The sequence below is a fragment of the Clarias gariepinus genome, chromosome 8 (genome assembly GCF_024256425.1).
Source record: "Clarias gariepinus isolate MV-2021 ecotype Netherlands chromosome 8, CGAR_prim_01v2, whole genome shotgun sequence".
In the NCBI taxonomy this organism is placed as follows: Eukaryota; Metazoa; Chordata; class Actinopteri; order Siluriformes; family Clariidae; genus Clarias; species Clarias gariepinus.
This window is the reverse complement of record NC_071107.1, coordinates 30,879,013-30,900,075: the sequence shown is the minus strand read 5'-3', so window position 1 is coordinate 30,900,075 and position 21,063 is coordinate 30,879,013. Positions and strand designations below refer to the sequence as shown.

The 21,063-nt window shown below is 39.0% G+C and overlaps 1 protein-coding gene across 2 annotated transcripts in view; it reads right to left on the bottom strand.

The window, feature by feature from the left end:
* LOC128528790 (CUB and sushi domain-containing protein 1-like) overlaps window positions 1-21,063 on the bottom strand; it is a 401,372-nt gene that overhangs the window by 18,086 nt on the left and 362,223 nt on the right. For both annotated transcript variants that reach the window (XM_053501914.1, XM_053501915.1), the window contains exons 49-60: window positions 20,225-20,413; window positions 17,855-18,040; window positions 16,928-17,122; window positions 15,706-15,879; window positions 13,739-13,912; window positions 12,748-12,921; window positions 10,435-10,623; window positions 8,657-8,830; window positions 8,033-8,215; window positions 3,539-3,715; window positions 2,700-2,879; window positions 1,217-1,390 (exon numbers count right to left, since the gene is read on the bottom strand). In XM_053501914.1, the coding sequence (XP_053357889.1) occupies window positions 1,217-1,390; window positions 2,700-2,879; window positions 3,539-3,715; window positions 8,033-8,215; window positions 8,657-8,830; window positions 10,435-10,623; window positions 12,748-12,921; window positions 13,739-13,912; window positions 15,706-15,879; window positions 16,928-17,122; window positions 17,855-18,040; window positions 20,225-20,413 (2,169 nt within the window). The remainder of the gene's footprint in view (window positions 1-1,216; window positions 1,391-2,699; window positions 2,880-3,538; window positions 3,716-8,032; window positions 8,216-8,656; window positions 8,831-10,434; window positions 10,624-12,747; window positions 12,922-13,738; window positions 13,913-15,705; window positions 15,880-16,927; window positions 17,123-17,854; window positions 18,041-20,224; window positions 20,414-21,063) is intronic.

Below are 21,063 nucleotides of genomic sequence, written 5' to 3'. Positions count from 1 at the left end.
ATAAACAGGAACCCTGTGCTGCTCAGCATTAAAAAGCTATGCATGTGATAATTGGTTCGAGCTGCAAAAAGGGGTTATAGAAACTTCACAACTAACATTCGCAGATAAATATTTCGGACCACATGGCACATCAAACCTTACGATGGATAGGCTACAGCAGAGAATGAGTACATCAGGTTCCACTTCTCTCAGCCAAGAACAGAATCTGAGGCGCTCGTGGACACAGGCTTAAACAAGCTAAACGGGTAAAGACTGGAAAAAGATAAGGTGAACTTTCAATGGTTTATTTTGGGTGAGTCTCAGTCTGTGCCCATAATGGCTTCAGATTCCTGTTCATGGCTGACAGGAGTGGAACTCTGGAGCTTACAGAAGTGTACCTACAGTACGTGGTCTGCTGCTGTAGCCAATCCATATCAAGGTTGATCATTCATCCATTCATTCATTCATCCAATCTATGCAGAGATGTTTCTTTCTGTTCATCATAGTTGTAAAGAGTATGTACGTATTTTAATATTTACAATATACGGTATCCTTCCTAGCAGCTCAAACCAATCGGTCAATTTATCTCTGCCTTCTCTTAACAAGGAGTTTACACCCACAAAAGTGTCCCTCGCTAAATGTTTGTTTTTAATTTGTTTTATTTTAGTTTTTGCACTATTCTGTACAAACTCTAGGTACTATTGTGTGTGTGTAATTTCCAAGTTATCATCAATTTCCCAAAATACTGATTATGATGGGTCCATCAGACACCAACAACCACCCAGTTGTTTAAAGTTACACAGACTAAACTTTTTGTTTTCATTTTGATGTTTTCTGTGAACTTTACCCAAATTTCTTGACTTGCATCTGCATATTTTTTTTTTTGCATCGTTTTACTGCCAAATGTTTGTTTAGATAAGTCCAGTTATTGTGTGGGTGTTCCTAATAAAATGAACCACGAGTGTATGGTACTCTACATAGTGATCATCCATTAAAATGTTTTGTAAGGAATGGGAGGAAGATTTTGGATCAGAAAGGTGTAGTACCTGTGCAATTTTAGACCTACTTGTTTAAAATATTCCACTGAATTAGTAGATTTTGCACATCCGAAACACCCCTCTCCCCCGCCCCCCCTTCATCTGGGTCATAATGCAGTGGGTTCATTTAGAACCAGCAAATTATGCTTCCCTCAATGACTAGAATCACTCCATAGTCATAACTAATCAATTGTACTTACGCAAACACCGGGGGATTTCGCCGCGCCATGTTCCATTCCCTTCACACGTGGCTATTCCAGGGGAGGATAATTGATAACCACTGAAACAGCTGTAGGCCACGCTAGAGCCCCACTGCAGATCAGAGCCCTCCACTTTGCCATTGCGGATGGCTGGGGGCTGGCCACACATGATCACTGCAGGCAACAAAAACATAATAATCATTAGCATCGAACCTCGGACATTTCTATTGTCAGCATTTTGACATGAACGCTTCTTCCTTGATTGTGTTACTTGTGGATGGAGGAATGGGAGTCTATGTACTGTAGGTACACTTCTGAATCAGAGGAGACAAAAACAACAAGATTGGCCAAAATTATTTTCTCAGTGCCCTGCTTGCCTAGAATACACGCTGCATTTCTCATACCACACACACACACATACACACCTAGGAAGGCTCAAAATAAGATGCTGAAATGAGTTTTCTGGCTGTGTTTGTGTCTCAAACCTAACCAAACATCTGAAAACATGGAGCTTTTGCTTCCCCAACCCCCCGACTATTGTTCTTTCAGTATGTAAAAGTGGAAATGCTCTCGCTTTGGCAAGGGGGTGGGTTCGGGGTAGACTGAAGACAGAAGTTGAATCAAGATCAAAAAGTCTTTTTATGTAGAGAGTCTGAAAATGCCAGTTTTGTCGTTTTGATATTCACATCTAAACCATTTTCTTGGTAGCAAACTGTTCATATTTTGTGTATGCTGATTAAGTATCTGTGTATCTTAAGTGTATTTGTGTATCTGTCTTAAAGCAGGAAAAGTGGGAAATTAAACTAATAGTGCTTTTCCACAATGTTAACCAAAGGCTTAAACTTTTAGGTGTCTTTTTTTTATGCTTTATACCGCAGCATTGTTAAAGGGTTTTCTACAGCATCAACTCTGCAGTAGTTCCAACCCGAATCACAGGTTTATATTAATGCACTTGTTTCAGTACATTGTTTCTATAGTAACAGCTCTTACACAGAGTCGTGTATGCCAGATGCTCCACATAATTTAAGTCTATTAATAAATGGATTCATTATCAAAACAGTGTTATAGTTCATGGGTTTGTTCTTTAGTTCATGTATTAATGCAGATGGTTGAATTTCTTTGCAAACATGAACATACAGTAGAACAACCCACTGTTTGCATTTAAGATTTTTTAAATGATCTAAATATATAAAAAAACATTCATATTATTACTAAACCAGTTTTACATTTTCTGTTGGAGTTTCTTTCCAAACTGAACAAAATAAATATAATAAAAAAGATTTTTGTAGTGCTAGGATAATAATCAGTGCATACAAGTTCATTTGTTCATCACAACAGAATAACATGAATAGAATCTTTTTACATTGTTGTATTTATTTATTTTTGAAAAGTCATTTCCCAGTTTCCACCATGTTAAATCTTTAAACAATTGTCTAGAGATTTGCTGTGTGTTGTGTGATCGCATCTTTCTGCTATGTTTTACCTTTACAGGTAGGTTTGGTCTGATTCCACGTGCCGTCTTTGGAGCAGTAGAGTGTGTCCCTCCCAGGAGGGTCCATGACGTACCCAGGGTTACAGCGATAACGGACTGTCTTATTGAAGGTAAACTCATTCCCCATGTAAATTCCATTTGCAATAGGACCAGGATCTCCACAGCTGATAACTACAAAATAAACATAACACATTGTATTAAAGATAGTCTCTATTTAAAACAAATCACTTGTTTATCCTGAAGGAGACTCTACAAAGACACTTCCGGATTAGTGTGGACATATAAACTGGGATTAAGTGGTATAAAGTTGGCTACGATTTAACCACAATGGTTTAGTGCATAGTCTAGCGGATAGAAGTTGGCAGACAGAAATTATTATATAAGGAATTAATTTTTTTTTATGGGTTTTTATGGAACTTGAAAATCGTTTGGGGATTTATAACTAAGCTTTAAAAAATGATTGAGCAGGTAACCTATTCTAGCTTTAAAAAAAAAAAAGTATTAGACACAATTGCATGATGTGTTTTCCATTACCATTTGGTTAACTAATAGATCACTTGTTAAGAGATCATAGATCCAATACATTAAAGCTGCATGGAAAATTGTAACCATTTATTAGCATGATCAGATTATAGTTTTTGCCTTATACTGCTTGGTTGCTAACTGATCATTCGTCACACAACCACTTAAAGAAATTGCTTAAAAAAAAATGAAAGCATGCCTGCAATAATCATTTAGCATGATATCCTAGATTATGGCTTGCTGTTCAATAATTTTTATTTAGCATTTAAGTGAACTACTGACTTTAAAGAGGAAGCCTTGGCTCTGACCTGTGCAGTCTGGAGCGGAGCCGGTCCATGTGCCGTTGGTGGTGCAGTGGCGAGTTGTGAGGCCTGTGGTCTTGTAGCCCTCCCAGCAGGCATACGACACCGAGCTGGAGAAGTGCATTCCATCACTGAACACGATCCTAGCATAGGCTGGAGTTCCAGGATTCCCACAGGACACAGCTGGGAAAGCCAGTGCGCAAACACAGCATGACAAGAACACGGTTATCATTACCATCAGAGTGAAGAAGGAGAACATCGAAATAAAAACTTCTTCCTGCCAGTAACTGAAAAAATTACAGAGAAGACCTGAACTGTAGAAGCCAAACATTCAAGAGTGTTCTGACTTCAAAATTAACTTAAACACACAGTATGACTGCAAAACAATCCCTGCTACCCATCATCACCCAGATGAGGATGGGTTTCCTGTCGAGTCTGATTCCTCTCAAGCTTTCTTTCTGTTTCTATCTCAGGGAGTTTTTCCTTGCCACCGTCACCTTCACTTTGCTCATCAGGGACAAGCTAATCATTTTGATTACACATTTCATAACATTTCTATAATTTTTTAGTTAATTTTGTAAAGCTGCTTTTTTTCCCCCAACAATGACCATTGTTGAAAGCACTATATAAATATCATTGAATTTAATTGAAAATAGCTGACTCTAACTTAATGTACCGTTGATGGAGAAAGTTGAAAAAATCATTAATTTTGTATTTTACCCTCAGTGTTCAAACTCACAAAATCCAGAAGATTCCCCCTCAGTCTTTGCACACATGGATCCACACGTTTTAAAGATTCAAACACCTTATAATGAGAGACACGGTATGATAATAAGAGAAAAGGCTATGTAGAAGACAGTCTTGCGCATGAAAGAGTCCTGATTATTGAATGAGCTCATTTTTGGTGACTGCAGCATCATGAGTGTGAGCATATTCTAATATTGTTACTATTTTGTGAGCAGAAGAAAAACCTTTTTCAGAGTTGGAGGGAAACATGCAAGAATCCGAATTCTCTACAAAATTTATTTTTTTTTGCTTGTATAATACCACTTCTATAATAAGCAATACAGTACCTTTTTGACATGAGTGTAACTAAAATCATATAATAATATACCAATAACTAAATACTGCTGAGCTGTTTTTACTGATGCTGGTTATGAAGTTCTGCTATGTTCCGAAGTTTTTTGACTCCAGTAGGGAAATCGCTTCGTTCCCATTTACTTGCAATTAGTGGCCATGAACAAGCAAAGCGACACAAAAATTTACTTAGTATTGCGAAAAGAAATATATGTTCTGTTAATGCTAGCTAGATTTTTACTCATTTTTTTGTTGATGGATGTTGCTTGTTTGATGCAGTTTGCTTGTCTTTGCTACAACCAGGACTGTGATTATTAGATTAAGAATATATTACTTAAAGCCCTGTTAACATACTGTAATATTTCCAGCTAAATCGCATTTTATAGTTCGAAAAAAAAAAATTTTATTTTCGAAAAAAAGAAAAAAAAAAAAAAAAAGAAAAAAAAAAAAAACTCAGTTGTGTTGGACTAATGGTACTTAGTTATTAACCTAGTTAACCCAGTGTAAGTATGTATCCAATGTTGTAAACATTAAAGCACTTTTTTGTAAGTCGCTCTGGATAAGAGCGTCTGCCAAATGCCTAAATGTAAATGTATAGTCAAAATGTGCTTGAAATAATTCACATCAATAATGGATTAATAAAATTTTATGCATGTATACAATCGCTATGTTGGCTTGAATCCCACCCCATCAAAAGCCCATTTAGCGTATCGACATGGAGAATTTTTAAAGAGAATAAAGCAGGTGAAATATCTAATAAATGTGCCCCGTTACTGTAATTAGAAGTAGTATTGTTGGGTAAGGGCAGTAAATGTAATTAACTGCATTAGACTGTAAGCCTAATTGAGATGGCCCTTAAAGTTAAGCCAGTTAGACTGAGTTTGTGCAAAGAAAGAAGACTTTTCAAACAATTCATATGCAATAAAATATATAAAACTCTGACATTACTCATCCTTTCTTTTCATACAGCACAAGCATTCAGTGAACAGATTAAGGGATTTTTTGTTTGTTTTCTTGGCAAACCGAGGTTTCTAACAAGAAATTATTCAAGACGTTTCGCGCGCATGATAAATTACTCGTTTTTCAGCTAAATCGTATGGTTGTGAAAGAGGCCAAACCCATTAATGTAATGCACAACCCAATTCATAACAATCATCCAAAGAGCACAAGTTTTAAGTCTTCACCTCTCAGGGCCGTTCATCATAATCAGTGAAATTGTTACTGCAAAATTGCTACCTCACTATAAACATGACCAGTTTATTAAATAGAGAAAAAAATGGTTCAATAGAGAGTTAATGAGATCTCAGTGGAATGGCTCTGCTCTGGGCAAATATATTCCAGACTAGAAGTTGTTATTTCCAAGTGGCAGCAGGTTAGTGCTTTTCCTGTAGTCTAAGATTTACATTTAGTACCCGTGTGGTGTTATTTGTATCCCCAAGACAGTGCTGCAGCCTCCACCTGCATCACCCACAGGGCCCATCCATCTCCTCTAGCTTAAAGCAGCTGTTAAAAGCCCCTTACTCAATTATGGATGTCTTCTAAATAATGCATCAGATTGATCTTGTGTACATAATCCGTGAGCTTATTGTACTCAGTCCGCCAGCAAAAAATAAGGGATTGAGGAGTTGGTGATGCCAGACGGATTTGCTGTTTTGTACTTATGTTACATATTCAGATTCCTCTTCAGCACTATGTTTCTTACAACTTGCTGTATAAGAAATGACCTGGAAGATGTTTATTTATATTTTAAATAACGTGAAATTATATAGAAAACAAATGTCTGTGCGCCAACAGCTACTATTTAAAGCCATTTTCTTCCAACCTCTCATTAATGTAGTGCTTAAACAAGCTCTGCTATAATTATGGGGGACTTGTGTATCCGCACTAGTCATTGGAGTCTAGAGTCATTGAATTAACCATCAATTACAGATTTTAGGCCGGGCAGCATTAAATGCTCATGGGTGAACAAAAAAATGACTAGCCAGGGCAACTGGGCTAAGCTGATTTCTTGTCTAGGATAGTTTTTTCAAAAGTTGCTTCATCCTAGGGGATTCCTCTTTTGTGGCTCTCCTCTTTATCTTATCCATGGGTTTTCAAATGGGTTAAAGTCAAGAGATTATCGTCCTGCTGGTAGGTAAAATTTCTAGCCATAAAACATAGGTTGTTTTAAAATTTCATTTGAAATTACTGCCCAAGCAGTGGAGGAGGCCTTCTAGGTCTATATGATTTTCTTTTATAGCCCTTGCCTGATTTATAAAATGTTTTTTTTCTTGGCTGATTTCGCAAAACTGGACAGTTAAAGACTGGAAAAAGACCAAATTATTTTTTCCCCTTCAGCTGTCCAGTGCGGGTGTGATAGGTTACATACTGGGAGAATAAATGTTTTGTGCATTTTGAAAAGCTTTTCTTCATGTCACAATTGTCAAGTGTGATTGAGTTACTTTATCCTTCTTGGCAGCTCAGACCAGCCCAGTTATTCTCCTCTAATCTCTTTAGCAACAAGGCGTTTCCGCTCACAAAATGGTCTTTCACTCAGGTGTTTTTTTTTTTTTGTGTGTGTGTGTGTGTGTGTGTGTGTGTGTGTGTGTGTGTGTGTCCATCATTCTGTTTAGAGACTGTGTGTGTGTAAGAGAATCCTTGATCAGCAGTTTCTGAAATACTCAAAACAGGCCATCTGGTATCAACATCCCTGCCATAATGTAAGTTCCAGAGATCATACTTTTCTTCATTCTGATATTTGATGTGAAGCTCTTGACCCGTGTTTGCATGATTTTGTGCACGGTGTTGCTGCCACATGAATATCCCTGCATCAGACTTGTTTGTCTAGCACATCCCATACATGGTTGATGAGATCTGGAGGCAAAATCTCAAACTCTCAATTTTTGCAGCATGGCAGGGTACATTATGCTAATGAACGAGGCCAATGCTATTAGAAAATACTGTTGTCATGAAGTGTTGTACAGTTAAACCTTGGATTGCGAGCATAATTTGCAAAGAATGCATGCACACCCGCACACAGTCTTGGCCCACTGGAAACTTTTTTGTGTGTTGCTTTAACAAGGACACATGCCAATAACACATGCTTTTGTCTTCTTTTAGGAATGTTCTTGTTGCTTTATGCACACACAAGTTGTCACAATATTACAGTACATTCGTGCACAGGTGTTGCATGCACACTGAGATTGAGCATGGAAGACGATTAAGCTTTTTCCATTGGACCATGGTGCAGTGCTAATGCTCACTGTCTATTGTACTGTAGGTGCTTTTCGTGGGCAGGTGAATGTAAACCAATTTTTTAATTTTTAACCATCTCTGTTTTTCTTATAACATTAGAATTACTGTAGCATCAAACAAGTTCCATAGAAATTTGATTTATGACAGTTTGTCCCCCACCTTCTTAGTCAGACATCTGTGTCTCCTTACCCTCACAAACGGGCTGGGTGCCACTCCATGAACCGTTCTGCAGACATGTGCGCTCTGAGGAGCCCATCAGCATATATCCTGCCTCACAGGTGAAGCGCAGTAGGCTCCTGACACGAAACTCCTCTCCCAGACGTGAGCCGTGTGGTGGAACACCTGGGTCACCGCAAAACCCTGCACTACCACCTACAAGTGATGGAGAAATGCTGATTTTCAAGCAAAATCTTTTTTTTTTTTTTTTTTTTTTTTTTAAAGTTTGAGTTAACTTACTGTGTTTTATGATGGCCTAAAACTCCTATAAATTATATTTGTAAAGGATTCTGTCGCCGGTGTTTAGGAAAAAGTTTATTAAACTTTCATTGGTGTTCCATAAATGCAGTTACAGAAGCATTTAGGTTTTTTTTTTCTTTTCCGTACATTCTCAACAGTGCATATCCTTAAAGTTTCCACATCAGTTTCCTTTTAATGATTACATGCCTTAATCTGATAATCAGTGGGGAAAACTCTAATGTGCTGAATCAGGTGTGAGAATTGTCATATTGTTTGAGATTGTAAAGCTGCACAACGAGTGACGGCTTGGAGAATCTGAAAATGTTGCACTAAGCGCGGAGCTGCTGTTTTCCGTACCTGAGCAGTAGGGTGGTGAGCTACTCCAGCGCCCATCCTCCTGACAATGAAGCGTGGCGTTTCCCACCAGGCTTCGGCCCTGGCTGCAGGAGTAACTCACTACTGCGCCATTGGTAAACCTCCTGCCTGAGAGGATGGCAAAGGGGGGGGCGCCTGGATCACCACAGGAAATAGCTGTAGGAGAGAAATGTGGAAGAAGGAAGCAGAATCTTAAAATCTTAAGAAAAAAAAACATGAAACTTTTACATACATTACTATATCAAAATCATTAAGCTGTTCTATTTTTGACAAATGCATCAGCAAATACAGAAACATGCATACAGAAAATGTACTGTGTGAGTGTTTTCACACCTTTGCTAATTCTGAAGCTTGTTTTGGTAGCTTTGGTGCTTTTACAGTTTTAATATCATTTTTACTAATTTGTTTGTTGTATTCTTTAATATTAGGGCTAATTAACTTGATGAAAACCTGCAACAGATTTTCAGTCACTGAAAATGGCTTTTTACGCTCTCTGTAGTACACCTAGTAGAAATCTAAAAAGTTTCATTTTAACCTCCTTTTTATGGTGGGGTCCATAAATATTTAGACAATAACTTTTTTTTTTTTTTTTTTTGGTACAACAGCCTCTGCACGCCACCACTTTGGATTTGAAACAAAGCAATATGATACAACTGAGGTAAGGACTTTTAAATTTAATTTAAGACATGTACTGTAACAAGATTATTGTATAAACTATTACAGCATTTTTACAATATTGCTCAATTTTTACAGGCTAAAAAGTAAAAGGGACAAACTAATAAATATTATAGAAATAAGGATTAATTTTTAAATGTGGATATTAGTTAATTGCAGTCAGTGGCTGCTTTATGTATGGAACTCATGGACATCACCAAATGCTGAGTTTCCTCCCTTGAGATTTGGCTTTGTCAGGCCTTTACTGCAACCACATTCAGTTGCTGCTTGCTTGTAGGTCTTTCAGCCTGACTTGGCACTTTAAGAACATTTAATTTCTTTGCTTTAAAAAGCTCTTGGGTTGCTTTTGCGGTCTGTTCTGGGTCATTATCCATCTGTACTGTGTGGTATAATATCAGTTTTACAGCATTTTAGTGAATCTGAGCAGATGGTATACAGTACAGTATATCTACAGTATACAGTACACTTCTATAATCAGTCACATTAATAAACCCCAGTGACCCAGTTATACTGGCAGCCATACATACATACTGTCTCCATAATATGATATGATATAGGTGGGATATGATAGGTGGGATTTCTGTTTTTGAGTGTTATACAGTAAGTGGTTTTCATCTTAAGGTATTGATATGCATGAAGGTCTCACTTGATTATAGATTTGACAATGATACACCTACATCCCTGAGAGTGTTCTTTTCTTGGCTAGATGTTGTCAAAGGCCTTTTGGTGTTGCTGAGCTACCAGTGCATTCCTTCTGTTTAAAAAAGGACTTAATGTTTCTTTTAGCCACTTAAATTTTTTTGCTATTCCTCCATTAAGGCTTTTGTTTCTTTCTCCAAAGACAAATTTTTGAATACTCATTATGGTGGTGTACAGAGGCAAAATTACAACTGGTGCTGTCCGAATACTTATGGACCTTACTATGGAATAGATTTCGTGCAAAAGGATGAATTTTCGTTTACTTTTTCATTTCTTTTTAATATTTGTATAATTTTTTTTTGTTTGAGAACCAAATTTTGTCTTAGATTTCGACAACAAAATGAACACACTTGTTTGAATCAGAGGGGAGAGGCAGAATTACTCACAAAGGCACTTAGGAAGCGATCTGTCCCACAGGCCGTTTGACTGGCAGGTGAGCACAGATGAGCCGAGCAGATAAAAGCCCTTCTTACAGTGATACATCACTGTGTGCTGGTAGCTAAAGCTTTCCGGATAGCGATGGGAAGAATGACGAACAGCATTCTCCACAAAGCCTGGGTCAGAGCAGTTTACCACTACAAGGTGAAGAAAAGAAAAAGAAATACAGTAAAAAAAATATGATACTCAATGTCTTAAGGCACAAAGACAACACATGAAGGAATGAGTAGTGTGGCTTTTGCTTCAAGTCTTCTTTTGTTTGATTTGTGAAAGTATCAGAGGAGCTTCTGTGTTGAAAAGTGCCCATGGTGAAAATGACACCTGGTTTGATGCAAGATGCTTTGATGTCCACTTTATCCAAGGTACCGAAGACTGTGAAGTTTGTCTGTTTGTTTAAAAATGTTTTTGAAAAAAATACTACAATAACAATAGAGCCAGTTTTTAGTAGTAAACCCACAAACCCACAATTATACAGTAATGAAAGTCTAAGCAATATTGCAGCCAAACTACTTAAAGTTAAAACAGTCATGGTACAGTAGATCTTTCATAGTTTTGATGACAGCTGCTGACATGACAAGAAATCATATTCATGGCGGTCTTACAGGGTTCATAGAACCACGGTTGAATAATGTTATGAAGAAGTGGAATCTCCTTAAAGCTGCTCTGAAATTCTGCTTATGATGACTCTTACCACCGGGTGACTCTCCATGTGAAATGGCACGTCACAGTAGGCACTGGGTGCCTCACCTACAGTATCATTAGGCTAAGGTGCTTACGTATACCACCCACCCACTATTCACCAAAGCATTGCCATACACACAAACCCTAACTCTCTTATCTGAAGTGTTTACTAGCATGCAGTTTTTAAATACACCCATTTCAGTGGTACATTTGAACCGGTGGGTGTGCTTCTGGCAAATGAAGTTGCTTCTGCCCTTTTAGAATGGCAGTAATAAGCCTGGGGGCCACATTAAGACACATGTTATAGTTCTTCCTGTGCAAAAACTAGGTGACGCCACTAATTAGTCCTCGCCTATCTGGCTGAAAAGTTTTGCTACTTAGAATTAGCCTGTTTAGTAAATGGGTGGAACAAATTTATGGCAGGACTTTTACTTTCTGAAGCTTTCTAGTCAAAAAAAGCTTAAAACTAGGGAATTCGCCAGTGAATTACGGTTAAGTAGAAAATTTTTGCACATGAACTGACCTTTACACAGTGTTGCCTGAGCAGGCCAGGACATGGCCTCAGCTGAGAACCAGCTAGATGTTTCAGAGCCAGATGGACTGCTCTTAAATTCCAACTCGTCAGTGTGTTCTGACGTTACACTGGGGAGGAACATTCACCAGTACCACTGTAGCTTAGCCTGAGAGGAGTTCTCTGAGGCAGTAATCGTGTTCCTGTTGGGTCACTTCCAATCAGAGCTCAATTAGGCACACCCTGCATCAGCAGGGGACTAATGCTTAGGCTTTTTTAACTGGGGCAAGGGCGTGCTTAAGTGTGTGGCATCTGGTCTCCAATTGCAGCCTTTTAATTACTTTTAATTCACTATTTTAAAGTTCAGATTCACCAAATAATGTTTTACCACGTTTAGCTTGAAGTGGGAGGGTGTGATTGGGGAGGAGCCAAAAGGATAATGTGGCACAGCTGTATTTTAGTTTCAAATGGCCTATTTTTTTTTTACCATCTCTCTCAGTCTCTCCAAAGTAACAGCATAAAATCTGTGTGTGTGGTGCAAGCAGCAGAAAGTAGGAGCAAGATGGAAAGCTATGATCCTTTTTTGATTTGTCTTTGTTTTGCTGTCTGCCCCAATGCCCCAGTGAGCCAAATGAATAAAAAGTTCAAGCTCAAAGCATAACCTAGGTTCTGCTGTGTTCTCTGAGCAAGCTGCTGCAGATTTTTTTACAGTAATAAAACAAACAAATGCCACTTGCACCCAGTAATACATTGTTACTGTTCCATTTAACTCACTTCAAAATGTACCTGGGAATAGCTTGGATATTTCACAACACCAGCAAATGTTTCCTGCACATTGTTGATGGAACTGTTCTAGCAAGACATGCATGGGTAGACCTAGTTCATGTCAGAGGGTCTGCTATGGACTTAGCTTTGAAGCTAAACTCATAAGTTACTTATTTATCAGCAGATTTTGCCTCACAAATATTCGTTTCATTTACCTAACCACTGCAGCAAATCGGTCAAACAAAAATACTCTACCAATAAATTACAATTACAGATCAAGATGATGCAGATGCATATCGCTTACCTTTGCAGAGGGGTAGTGGGTTGCTCCACAGGCCATTCATACGGCACTGGGCCCGAGAGGTTCCGTGCAACACGTAGCCAGTGTTGCATGTAAAGTTTACTACGTCGTTGAGGTTAAACTCACTTCCGTTTGTCCGTCCATTTGCTGGGTTTCCAGGATGGCCACAGGTAATGGCTGTTAATGAAAATGAAAGGTCAGAATGTACTACAGTTCAGCATGCTCTTTGGTGCAGAATAACCATGATTTGAACCTGCAACCAGAAGTGGGATCCAAGAAACACCAGAGTACAACAAACTCCATTGACCACTAAGATAGAGAAGTCACCTCTATGAGTAATGCCCGAGATATATGGGGACACAGCCTGTCTTTATCAATCCTTTGGCCTTTTCAAACTTTACAGTGTCTATAATTATTGTTGGAGAGGCCATGACTCATCATGCACTGCGGTAGAGGCTACATTAAGAGAACATACCGCTACCTTCGAGTTGGGTACGAAAGGTGCAATTCAAAATCAACCAGTCTCACCAGGTGATCGTGACTTTTCTCTCTGGAGCACATTCATCCATGATTTTTTTTTTAAACAGTATCCTAATAGGGTCACTTGAAAAGTGTGTCCTGTTCATAAACATTAGTCTCCAAGGTCCAGTATAAACATCTGTTTACTTAATTACTAACAACATATATGTATACCTATATGTTTTCCCCTCTTTCATTATGTACCCTTTAGCCAAGGTAAACGATATTTTTAAAATGTATGTTTTTACTATAATGTACTGTTAACTATACAGTATATTAAATAAGTTAATATACAGGATGTTTATCAGGCCAAACTGTGTACTTTTTTACATCAGATAAGTGGCATATTGAAACACCATAATGAAAGCCCAGTGTTCCACTCAGGCTTTACTATAATATCCCCATGGCCAAGTGACATTGGTGACATTTCTAAAATCAGTAAAACATCCACTGAAAGCTTTAAGAGAACACTTACGAACACAAACAGGTGCTCGCCCTGACCACCTGTGGTCCTGCTTGCAAATGCGGACTGAGGTCCCTATGAGGCGGAATCCCAGGTTGCACTGGTATACGACTGTATCTCTGTAGCTGGAGCCATCACCGCTGATGTGGCCATTAGTAATGGGATCGGGTGAATCACAGTGACCAGCTATGATGTATCAGAAAACACAATTAGTAATTCAGATTTTAAACTATTATTTATACAACTATTCTAAATCTATTGTTTAATATTAACCAAATTAATTGAATACCATTTGTAGCCTTAACATACAACAGAGTGACTGACTATTTTGCTATCATCCATTACATGTTCAGTGACTTCTACATGCCCTTGACTCGTGTTATACGTTTGAGAACATTTGATGTTTGCCTTTTTCTGATTGACCCATAAAGGTTCCTATAAACAAGGCCCCCAAGTGGCGCAGTGGTACAGTCTTCTTCTTTGTCTTTCGGCTGTTCCCTTTCAGGGGTCGCCACAGCGAATCATTTGCCTCCATCTAACCCTATCCTCTGCATCCTCTTCTCTCACACCAACTAACTTCATGTCCTCTCTCACTGCATCCATAAATCTCCTCTTTGGTCTTCCTCTAGACCTCCTGCCTGGCAGTTCAAACCTCAGCATCCTTCTACCGATATATTCACAATCTCTCCTCTGAACATGTCCAAACCACCTCAATCTGGCCTCTCTGACTTTATCTCCAAAGCATCTAACGTGGGTTGTCCCTCTGATAAACTCATTCTTGATCCTATCCATCCTTGTCACTCCCAAAGAGAACCCCAACATTTTCAGCTCTGCTACCTCCAGCTCTGCCTCCTGTCTTTTCTTCAGTGCCACTGTCTCTAAGCCGTAGAGCATTGCTGGTCTCACCACTGTCCTGTACACCTTTCCTTTCATTCTCGCTGATACTCTTTTATTGCACAACACACCTGACACTTTTCTCCACCCATTCCAACCTGCCTGTACCCGCAGCCGCAGTGGTACAGTGCTTGACTTATTTTCCTTCCGGTGATCTCTAGGTTGATTCCCGGGTGATGCTGTAGCCTCCCGCAGCCTTGGGCCTAGAGAGAGCTGATTGGCCGAGCTCTCTCAGTGGGCTTGGCTGGGCTGGAAGGTATTTAGCACTCTTGCATCAATAATGGCTCTACAGCCAGTCATGGGCATCTGTGAAAGTCTTCTAAGGGTATTACGCCGCACCCAAAAGTGTGTGAGCAAGCAGTTTGAAAAGATGCAGTCGTTTGGCTTTACATGGTTCGGAGGAAACACGTGATCGTCTTTGGCCTCTTGCCAGACTGATAGCATTCTAAATGTAGAAGCCCCCTAATGACGGGTGGGAATTGGATACGACTAAATTAGGGAGAAAATCAAGGAAAAATCGCCTCAGCCCCAAGGGGGTAAAAAAATTAATAAATTCCATTAAGCAGTAATTAAATACAGTACATGCCCCTTAGACACAATCATAAATTTTTCCCCCTCCCTGTGACATACATTGAAGGCTCTCCTTTACCAAACCATAAAGTCATATTTCACTTTACTAATCTTGAAAAAATATTTACAGCGAATATTTTGTTTATTTAACTATGGTTTTAAGTTTAAAAAAAGCCCAATACAAATAGAAAGAAAGCTGAATTACTTTGATTCCCCTGCATTTACCTCTTGCTGAGAATTCCCTTCTATTAAGGTATGAGAATACGCAAATTTTATTGGCTGAAAAGACAAAATCCACTTATTATAAGAAATGCAATCAATTGCTTTTAACGATACGTTGCGTTTGCCTTTTAAAAGATATATAGTAAATTACTATATAATAAAGTATAGAACGCTGTACTAATAGAGTTTAGAATGTTGTTGTGAACTAATGGTTATTATTCAGAACATAGCTTTTTAACTCCCTCATTCTGTCATTAAATCCTAAGTATGCCTTAAAATGCTAATGCTCTTACCCAGGCATTTAGTCTCCACTCCACTCCAGAGGCCATTGGCTTGACACTCCCGCACGTGGGAGCCAACTAGCGTGTATCCTGTATTGCACATGAAGATGGCTGTAGCACCAAAGGTGGTCAATGTACCCATCTTCTTGCCATTGGGAGGAGAAGGCAACTCCCCACAGGAGATAACTGCAAATGACAAAGGAACAATTTACAGTCAGGAAGTGTAAAGATTAGAGTTATTCATCCTTATCATGGAGGGGGAAACTATTCTATTCTTTGTCGTTAGCGTATTTTTTAAAAGGTATTAACCTGGGTTTCGAAGCTTCCGCCATGAGATTGATATCTTTAACACAAATCATTAACAGATATCGTAAATACTGTACCAAAAGGATACATGCCTTCATCATATTTACCACCAGACCAGCGCTCACTATTTATAGGCAGGTCTTATTTAAAGCTACCATCTCTCTGAACTTTATCTGAACTTCAGTAGTTGAAGTTCAGTAACAGCACTCTGTACCACACCACAGCAATATCAATTTACATTCAACACAACCCTTCTACAGTCCAGACACTTTTTATATTTCTTAGTGGACCAGGGACAGCTTGGATTTTTCCATATAAACAAGTTTCCCTTTTAACACTGTCTGGCCTCTAATTAGCTACAGCACCTACAGTTGAAGATGCGATCATCAGTGTGCTGTCTGCCTAGCATGTCTTGGATGTATACGCAGATATGTCAGTAAATGTAAACATACGTATATGAAGATGCGGAACAAATTACAGAAAGGAACAACATAAAGTGTCTTAATAAGGTCTTCGGACATGACAAGCTTTTAAATTCCGCTAGAACCAAAACCTGGTAATTGCAAAGGTCATCGCATATAATTTGCATAGTTTTCATACATCAAACTGTTCAGTGGGCCGTTCTATCTTGTGGATAAGGACACTGCAAGAAATTACTGGAGGAAATGACTTCCATCAGGATAGAAATGTTTGCAGTGACACTCTGCTCTAAAGAAAGACTTGTTCCTTGTGCTATAACAATTGTACCTTTGCGTCGGTGCTATGAAGGTTCTGTTCTAATAATGTAGGGATAAGAACAATTTCCCTAGCATCGGTAACCTAGTTGTTAATTTTACATTGTACAAAATATATTTATCTAGTCAAGTTTTTCAAATGAATCACTCAAGTATTTCAGAGAGTGGGGAAGAGAGTATGTTTGTGTGCTTACTTTTGCAGGTTGACTTTCCCTCAAGTCCTTCCCAGGTTCCATTTGCTAAGCACTTGATTGTTCTTTGCCCCCCCAGGTAGTAGCCAGGAATGCAGCTTAACATTATTTGAGAACTGAGTTCATTCAGCATGCCTGAGATTAGGCGCCACACCATGTTTTCTGAAAGCATACTCTCGATGTTGGGACACTGAATCGCTGTAGGATAAAACCAAGAAAGCATTAATGGACAGGCTCATGACTGGGAATTTAAAAAAAGAGAAGCAAGAGATGTGTTACAGTATGTATTTGAATTACATTCTCTGAAAGTTGAATCTATCTGTCTATCTATCTATCTATCTATCCATCCATCCATCTGTCATTATGGGTTCTTTTAAATACATAATAGTATTAAGCCGGTCATTTAATTGTTAAAAGACTGACTGAAAGTAATGGCATGATGGCTTTAAAATACTTTTTACATTTTCAAGACTCTTTGGCCAAAATGGCACCATTAAACCAAGTCTCACTCTCCATAAATAATAACGTAATAACCAAATAAAACGAGTTCATGGGGAATTTTTTTCAAAGTGCTGCTTCTGGTTTTTCCTGCAATCATCAATTGTAATGATTGCTGACCTGGTGCTGCAATATGTGCACCCATTATCAGCCTCCATGTACAGTACTGTATGCATCAGCTCCAGAGCCTCTATCTAATTCCAGTCAGAACGATGGAGAAGTAAGATGGGGACATGGCCCATCATAGCATTTACCTGGTTTTAGTACCAAATGAGTAAAAATCAAGTCATTATCAGTCATTTTGGTCAATTACTCTACCTGCTGTACACCATTCTGAGATGGAGAGGTTGGAGTTGAGAGAGGCAGCATCAATTAAGTGGGGAGAAGTTAAACGTGCTGGCATAGAGATGGAAAAAGGAAAAAGAGGCTCACGTAAGCAGCGGGGAGGACGAGCTGCATTGCTCCAGGTGCCCTCCTCTAGGCAAACAGCAGACAGCAGGGTGGTATTCTCAGCCCAAAAGCCCTCATCACATTCGTACCGCACAGTGCTGCCCACGGTGTACTGAAGCCCATGGAAGGTGCCGTTGCCCAGGCTTTCTGGGACACCACATGATATTGCTGCCCATTAAAACACAGCGCTTTGTTAGAATGCAGAGGTGGATAGCTGGCAAAAACAACACTGTGACCCATATTAACATTCAACACGTACAGCACAAACCCCAGGAATTGTCCATGATCTTAAACAACAAATGCTCATAACCATCATTTGGACTTTTTGGATATATACAGTATTAAAAATGGTCTATAGGTAAAAATGGTAAAATAACAGAATCTTGAGTATCCATTCACCTGTACTTTTATTACTGATGAACAATGGCAGTTTCTTAAGTATTCATCCATTCTTTTACAGTATATCTATCTATCCATCTATTCATTCTTTCCTACTGATTATAGTTAACAAGAAGATATATTTGGGAACAATGGTCAACAACGGTTCTTGATTATCCATCCACCCATTCACTCGCAGATGCTGTTGAAATGCAAACTTCTATACGTTCCCGCACCCTACAGTACATTTTCCTCTATACATAAAGAAACCTAAGTAGACAGTGTGGTTAGATCTGAAATGAAAAGTGAAGACACACAACAATGTTTCCTCTGCTAGGGTGGAAAGTGATGGCTCCAGTTGAAAGATCGGATCCTATAAAGGGTATAAAACCAACAAAAGCAAACAAATAAATAAATCAATAGATGTGTCTCAAGTCCTTGCCTTGGCCTTACCGACTTCACTGCAAGACGGCATTGAATTGTTCTTGCTGTTTAAAAGAAATGAGTGGCTTTAATTAGCTCATATTCTGGGTGCGCACACTTGCTCTAAAATTGGGAAAGAATATCAATGCCATGACCTCCAGTCCTTCGAACGTTGTCGTGTACTTTTCCATAATCGTCTGTAATGGCTGTGCCTGCATGAAAGGTCAGTTTGATTTTGCGGTGGTTGTTTTTTTTTTTAAAGATTAAATATCCTGAAGCAAATTGATGTGTGCGCGCCTGTGTGCATGCACACATGTACGTCTGTGTATATATATATGTATACACAAACAGACAAACTTGTGTATATCACATGCACATGTATGTCTGTGTGTGTACATATACAGTATACAGTATACATACATATATATACACACATGTGCATCATGTACACATTACAGGTCTTATTTAAATGTGAGCAGTTTCTACCATGTGCTATACTACACTAGGTCAACCAGGTTGTAGGTCGATTGCCCTAAAAGATATTTTTTCCAAAACATACTGTACCTGATTTTGTGTTGATTGATAATTATACCCATCTACAGATGCTTAAGGATTACAACCGTGTCGGCATGAAACGAGATAATGAGAAGACCAACCATCTCCATTATAATTCCTTGTAGCCAGACAGCTGTGAGAGTGAGTGCCTGTCTCTGTGTGTAGGTGTGACTGCATATGCATTAGCACATACTGTAAGCTACACCACTTCTGTCCAATCTCTAAACAGATAATTATCAAACATAAACTCCCTCCAAGCATGCACTCATAACAATCCCATGAAATAATTAGCCCTGCATAAATTTTAACCATCTCCAGCCTTTATGCAAATATATAGCCTATTTCTGCTAGCTCATCCTTTCCATAATGACTAAATAGAGAGGCTTGGAGAATGACTGTTCCTGCATCAGTGGACAGGGAAGATGTCCAGCAGTGACTGCGTGGGCCAGAAAGCAAGTGGAAACGCGGGGGACTGACACTGGCACCCAGGCTGACTGTTAAAATAAATCTGATCAACAGAAAATCATGGAAAATAAAATTTGTATAGGCGGAGAGAGAGAGCACATTTCTGTCTCGGGCATTACAACCAACACTTGGATGAAGGACACTCAAAATCTCAGTGAGTGTTCTTAAACTAAAGAATGTAATGAGATGGACCAACAGATCAAAGATACTTTCATATACAATAGGACCTTTCAAGTATGCCAGCGTGGGAAAGAAAAGGAAGAGCATCAGAAATGAATTGGAGGGCATACATGCATATTTAAGGGCTTGGAGAAAAAGTTATGATCAGGTTTGGAAATAATCAGCTTGGGGTCATAATCCAGAGGATAACAAACTGCCAGAACATTCGAAGCTTAAAAAACAAAAAAAGTAAAAATCAGAGACAATATAGTAGATAGGTTTGAATTCCATTAACTATAACAAAACAAGCTGAAACCAACTTGACCTCAGTGAAAACAATGAATAAGAATCAGGATAAAGCAAAGCACCCACCTTGACAAAGTGGAGGTGGTGCATCCCATTGGTAAAGTCCGTTCGGATGGAGTCGGCATGTGGCGTTGTGCTGACCAACAAGCCTGTATCCTGCGTTACAGTAGTACTGAATACGGCTCCCTGGCCGCTCTTTCGTCCTGTTGGTGATGCCGCCATTTTTGGGTGGTGCACTCACGCTGCAGTATGCCGCTGTTCATAAAATATATAGTATTAGTAATATATAGTATGCAACATAAGTAATATACAGTTGCAAGGAAAAGTATGTGAACCCTTTGGGATTATGTGGAGTTTTGCATGAATTGGTCATAAAATGTGCTCTGAACTTCATCTAAGTCACAACAATAAAAAAACACAGTCTGCTTAAAATAACACTACACAAACATATGTTTTCATGGTTTTATTAAACATAACGTGTAAACATTCAGGGTGAAAAAAGTATGTGAACCTTCAGACTTAATAACTGGTTGACCCTCCTTTGGCAGCAATAACCCCAACCAAACGTTTCCTATAGTTGCAGATCAGACCTGCACAACGATCTGGAGTAATTTTGGACCACTCCTTTCAGCAATATTCCTGGGATGTCTGGTGTGAATCTCTCTCTCTTAAGGTCATGCCACAGCATTTCAATCAGGTTGAGGTCAGGATTCTGACTGGGCTGCTCCAGACGTATTTTGTTCTGTTGAAGCCATTCTTGTTGAATTACTTGTATGCTTTGGGTCATCGTCCTGTTGCATCACCCATCCCCTGCGGAGCTTCAGTTGGCGGACAGATGGTCTTACGTTTTCCTGCAAAATGTCTTGATAAACTCTGGAATTCATTTTTTCATCAATAACAACAAT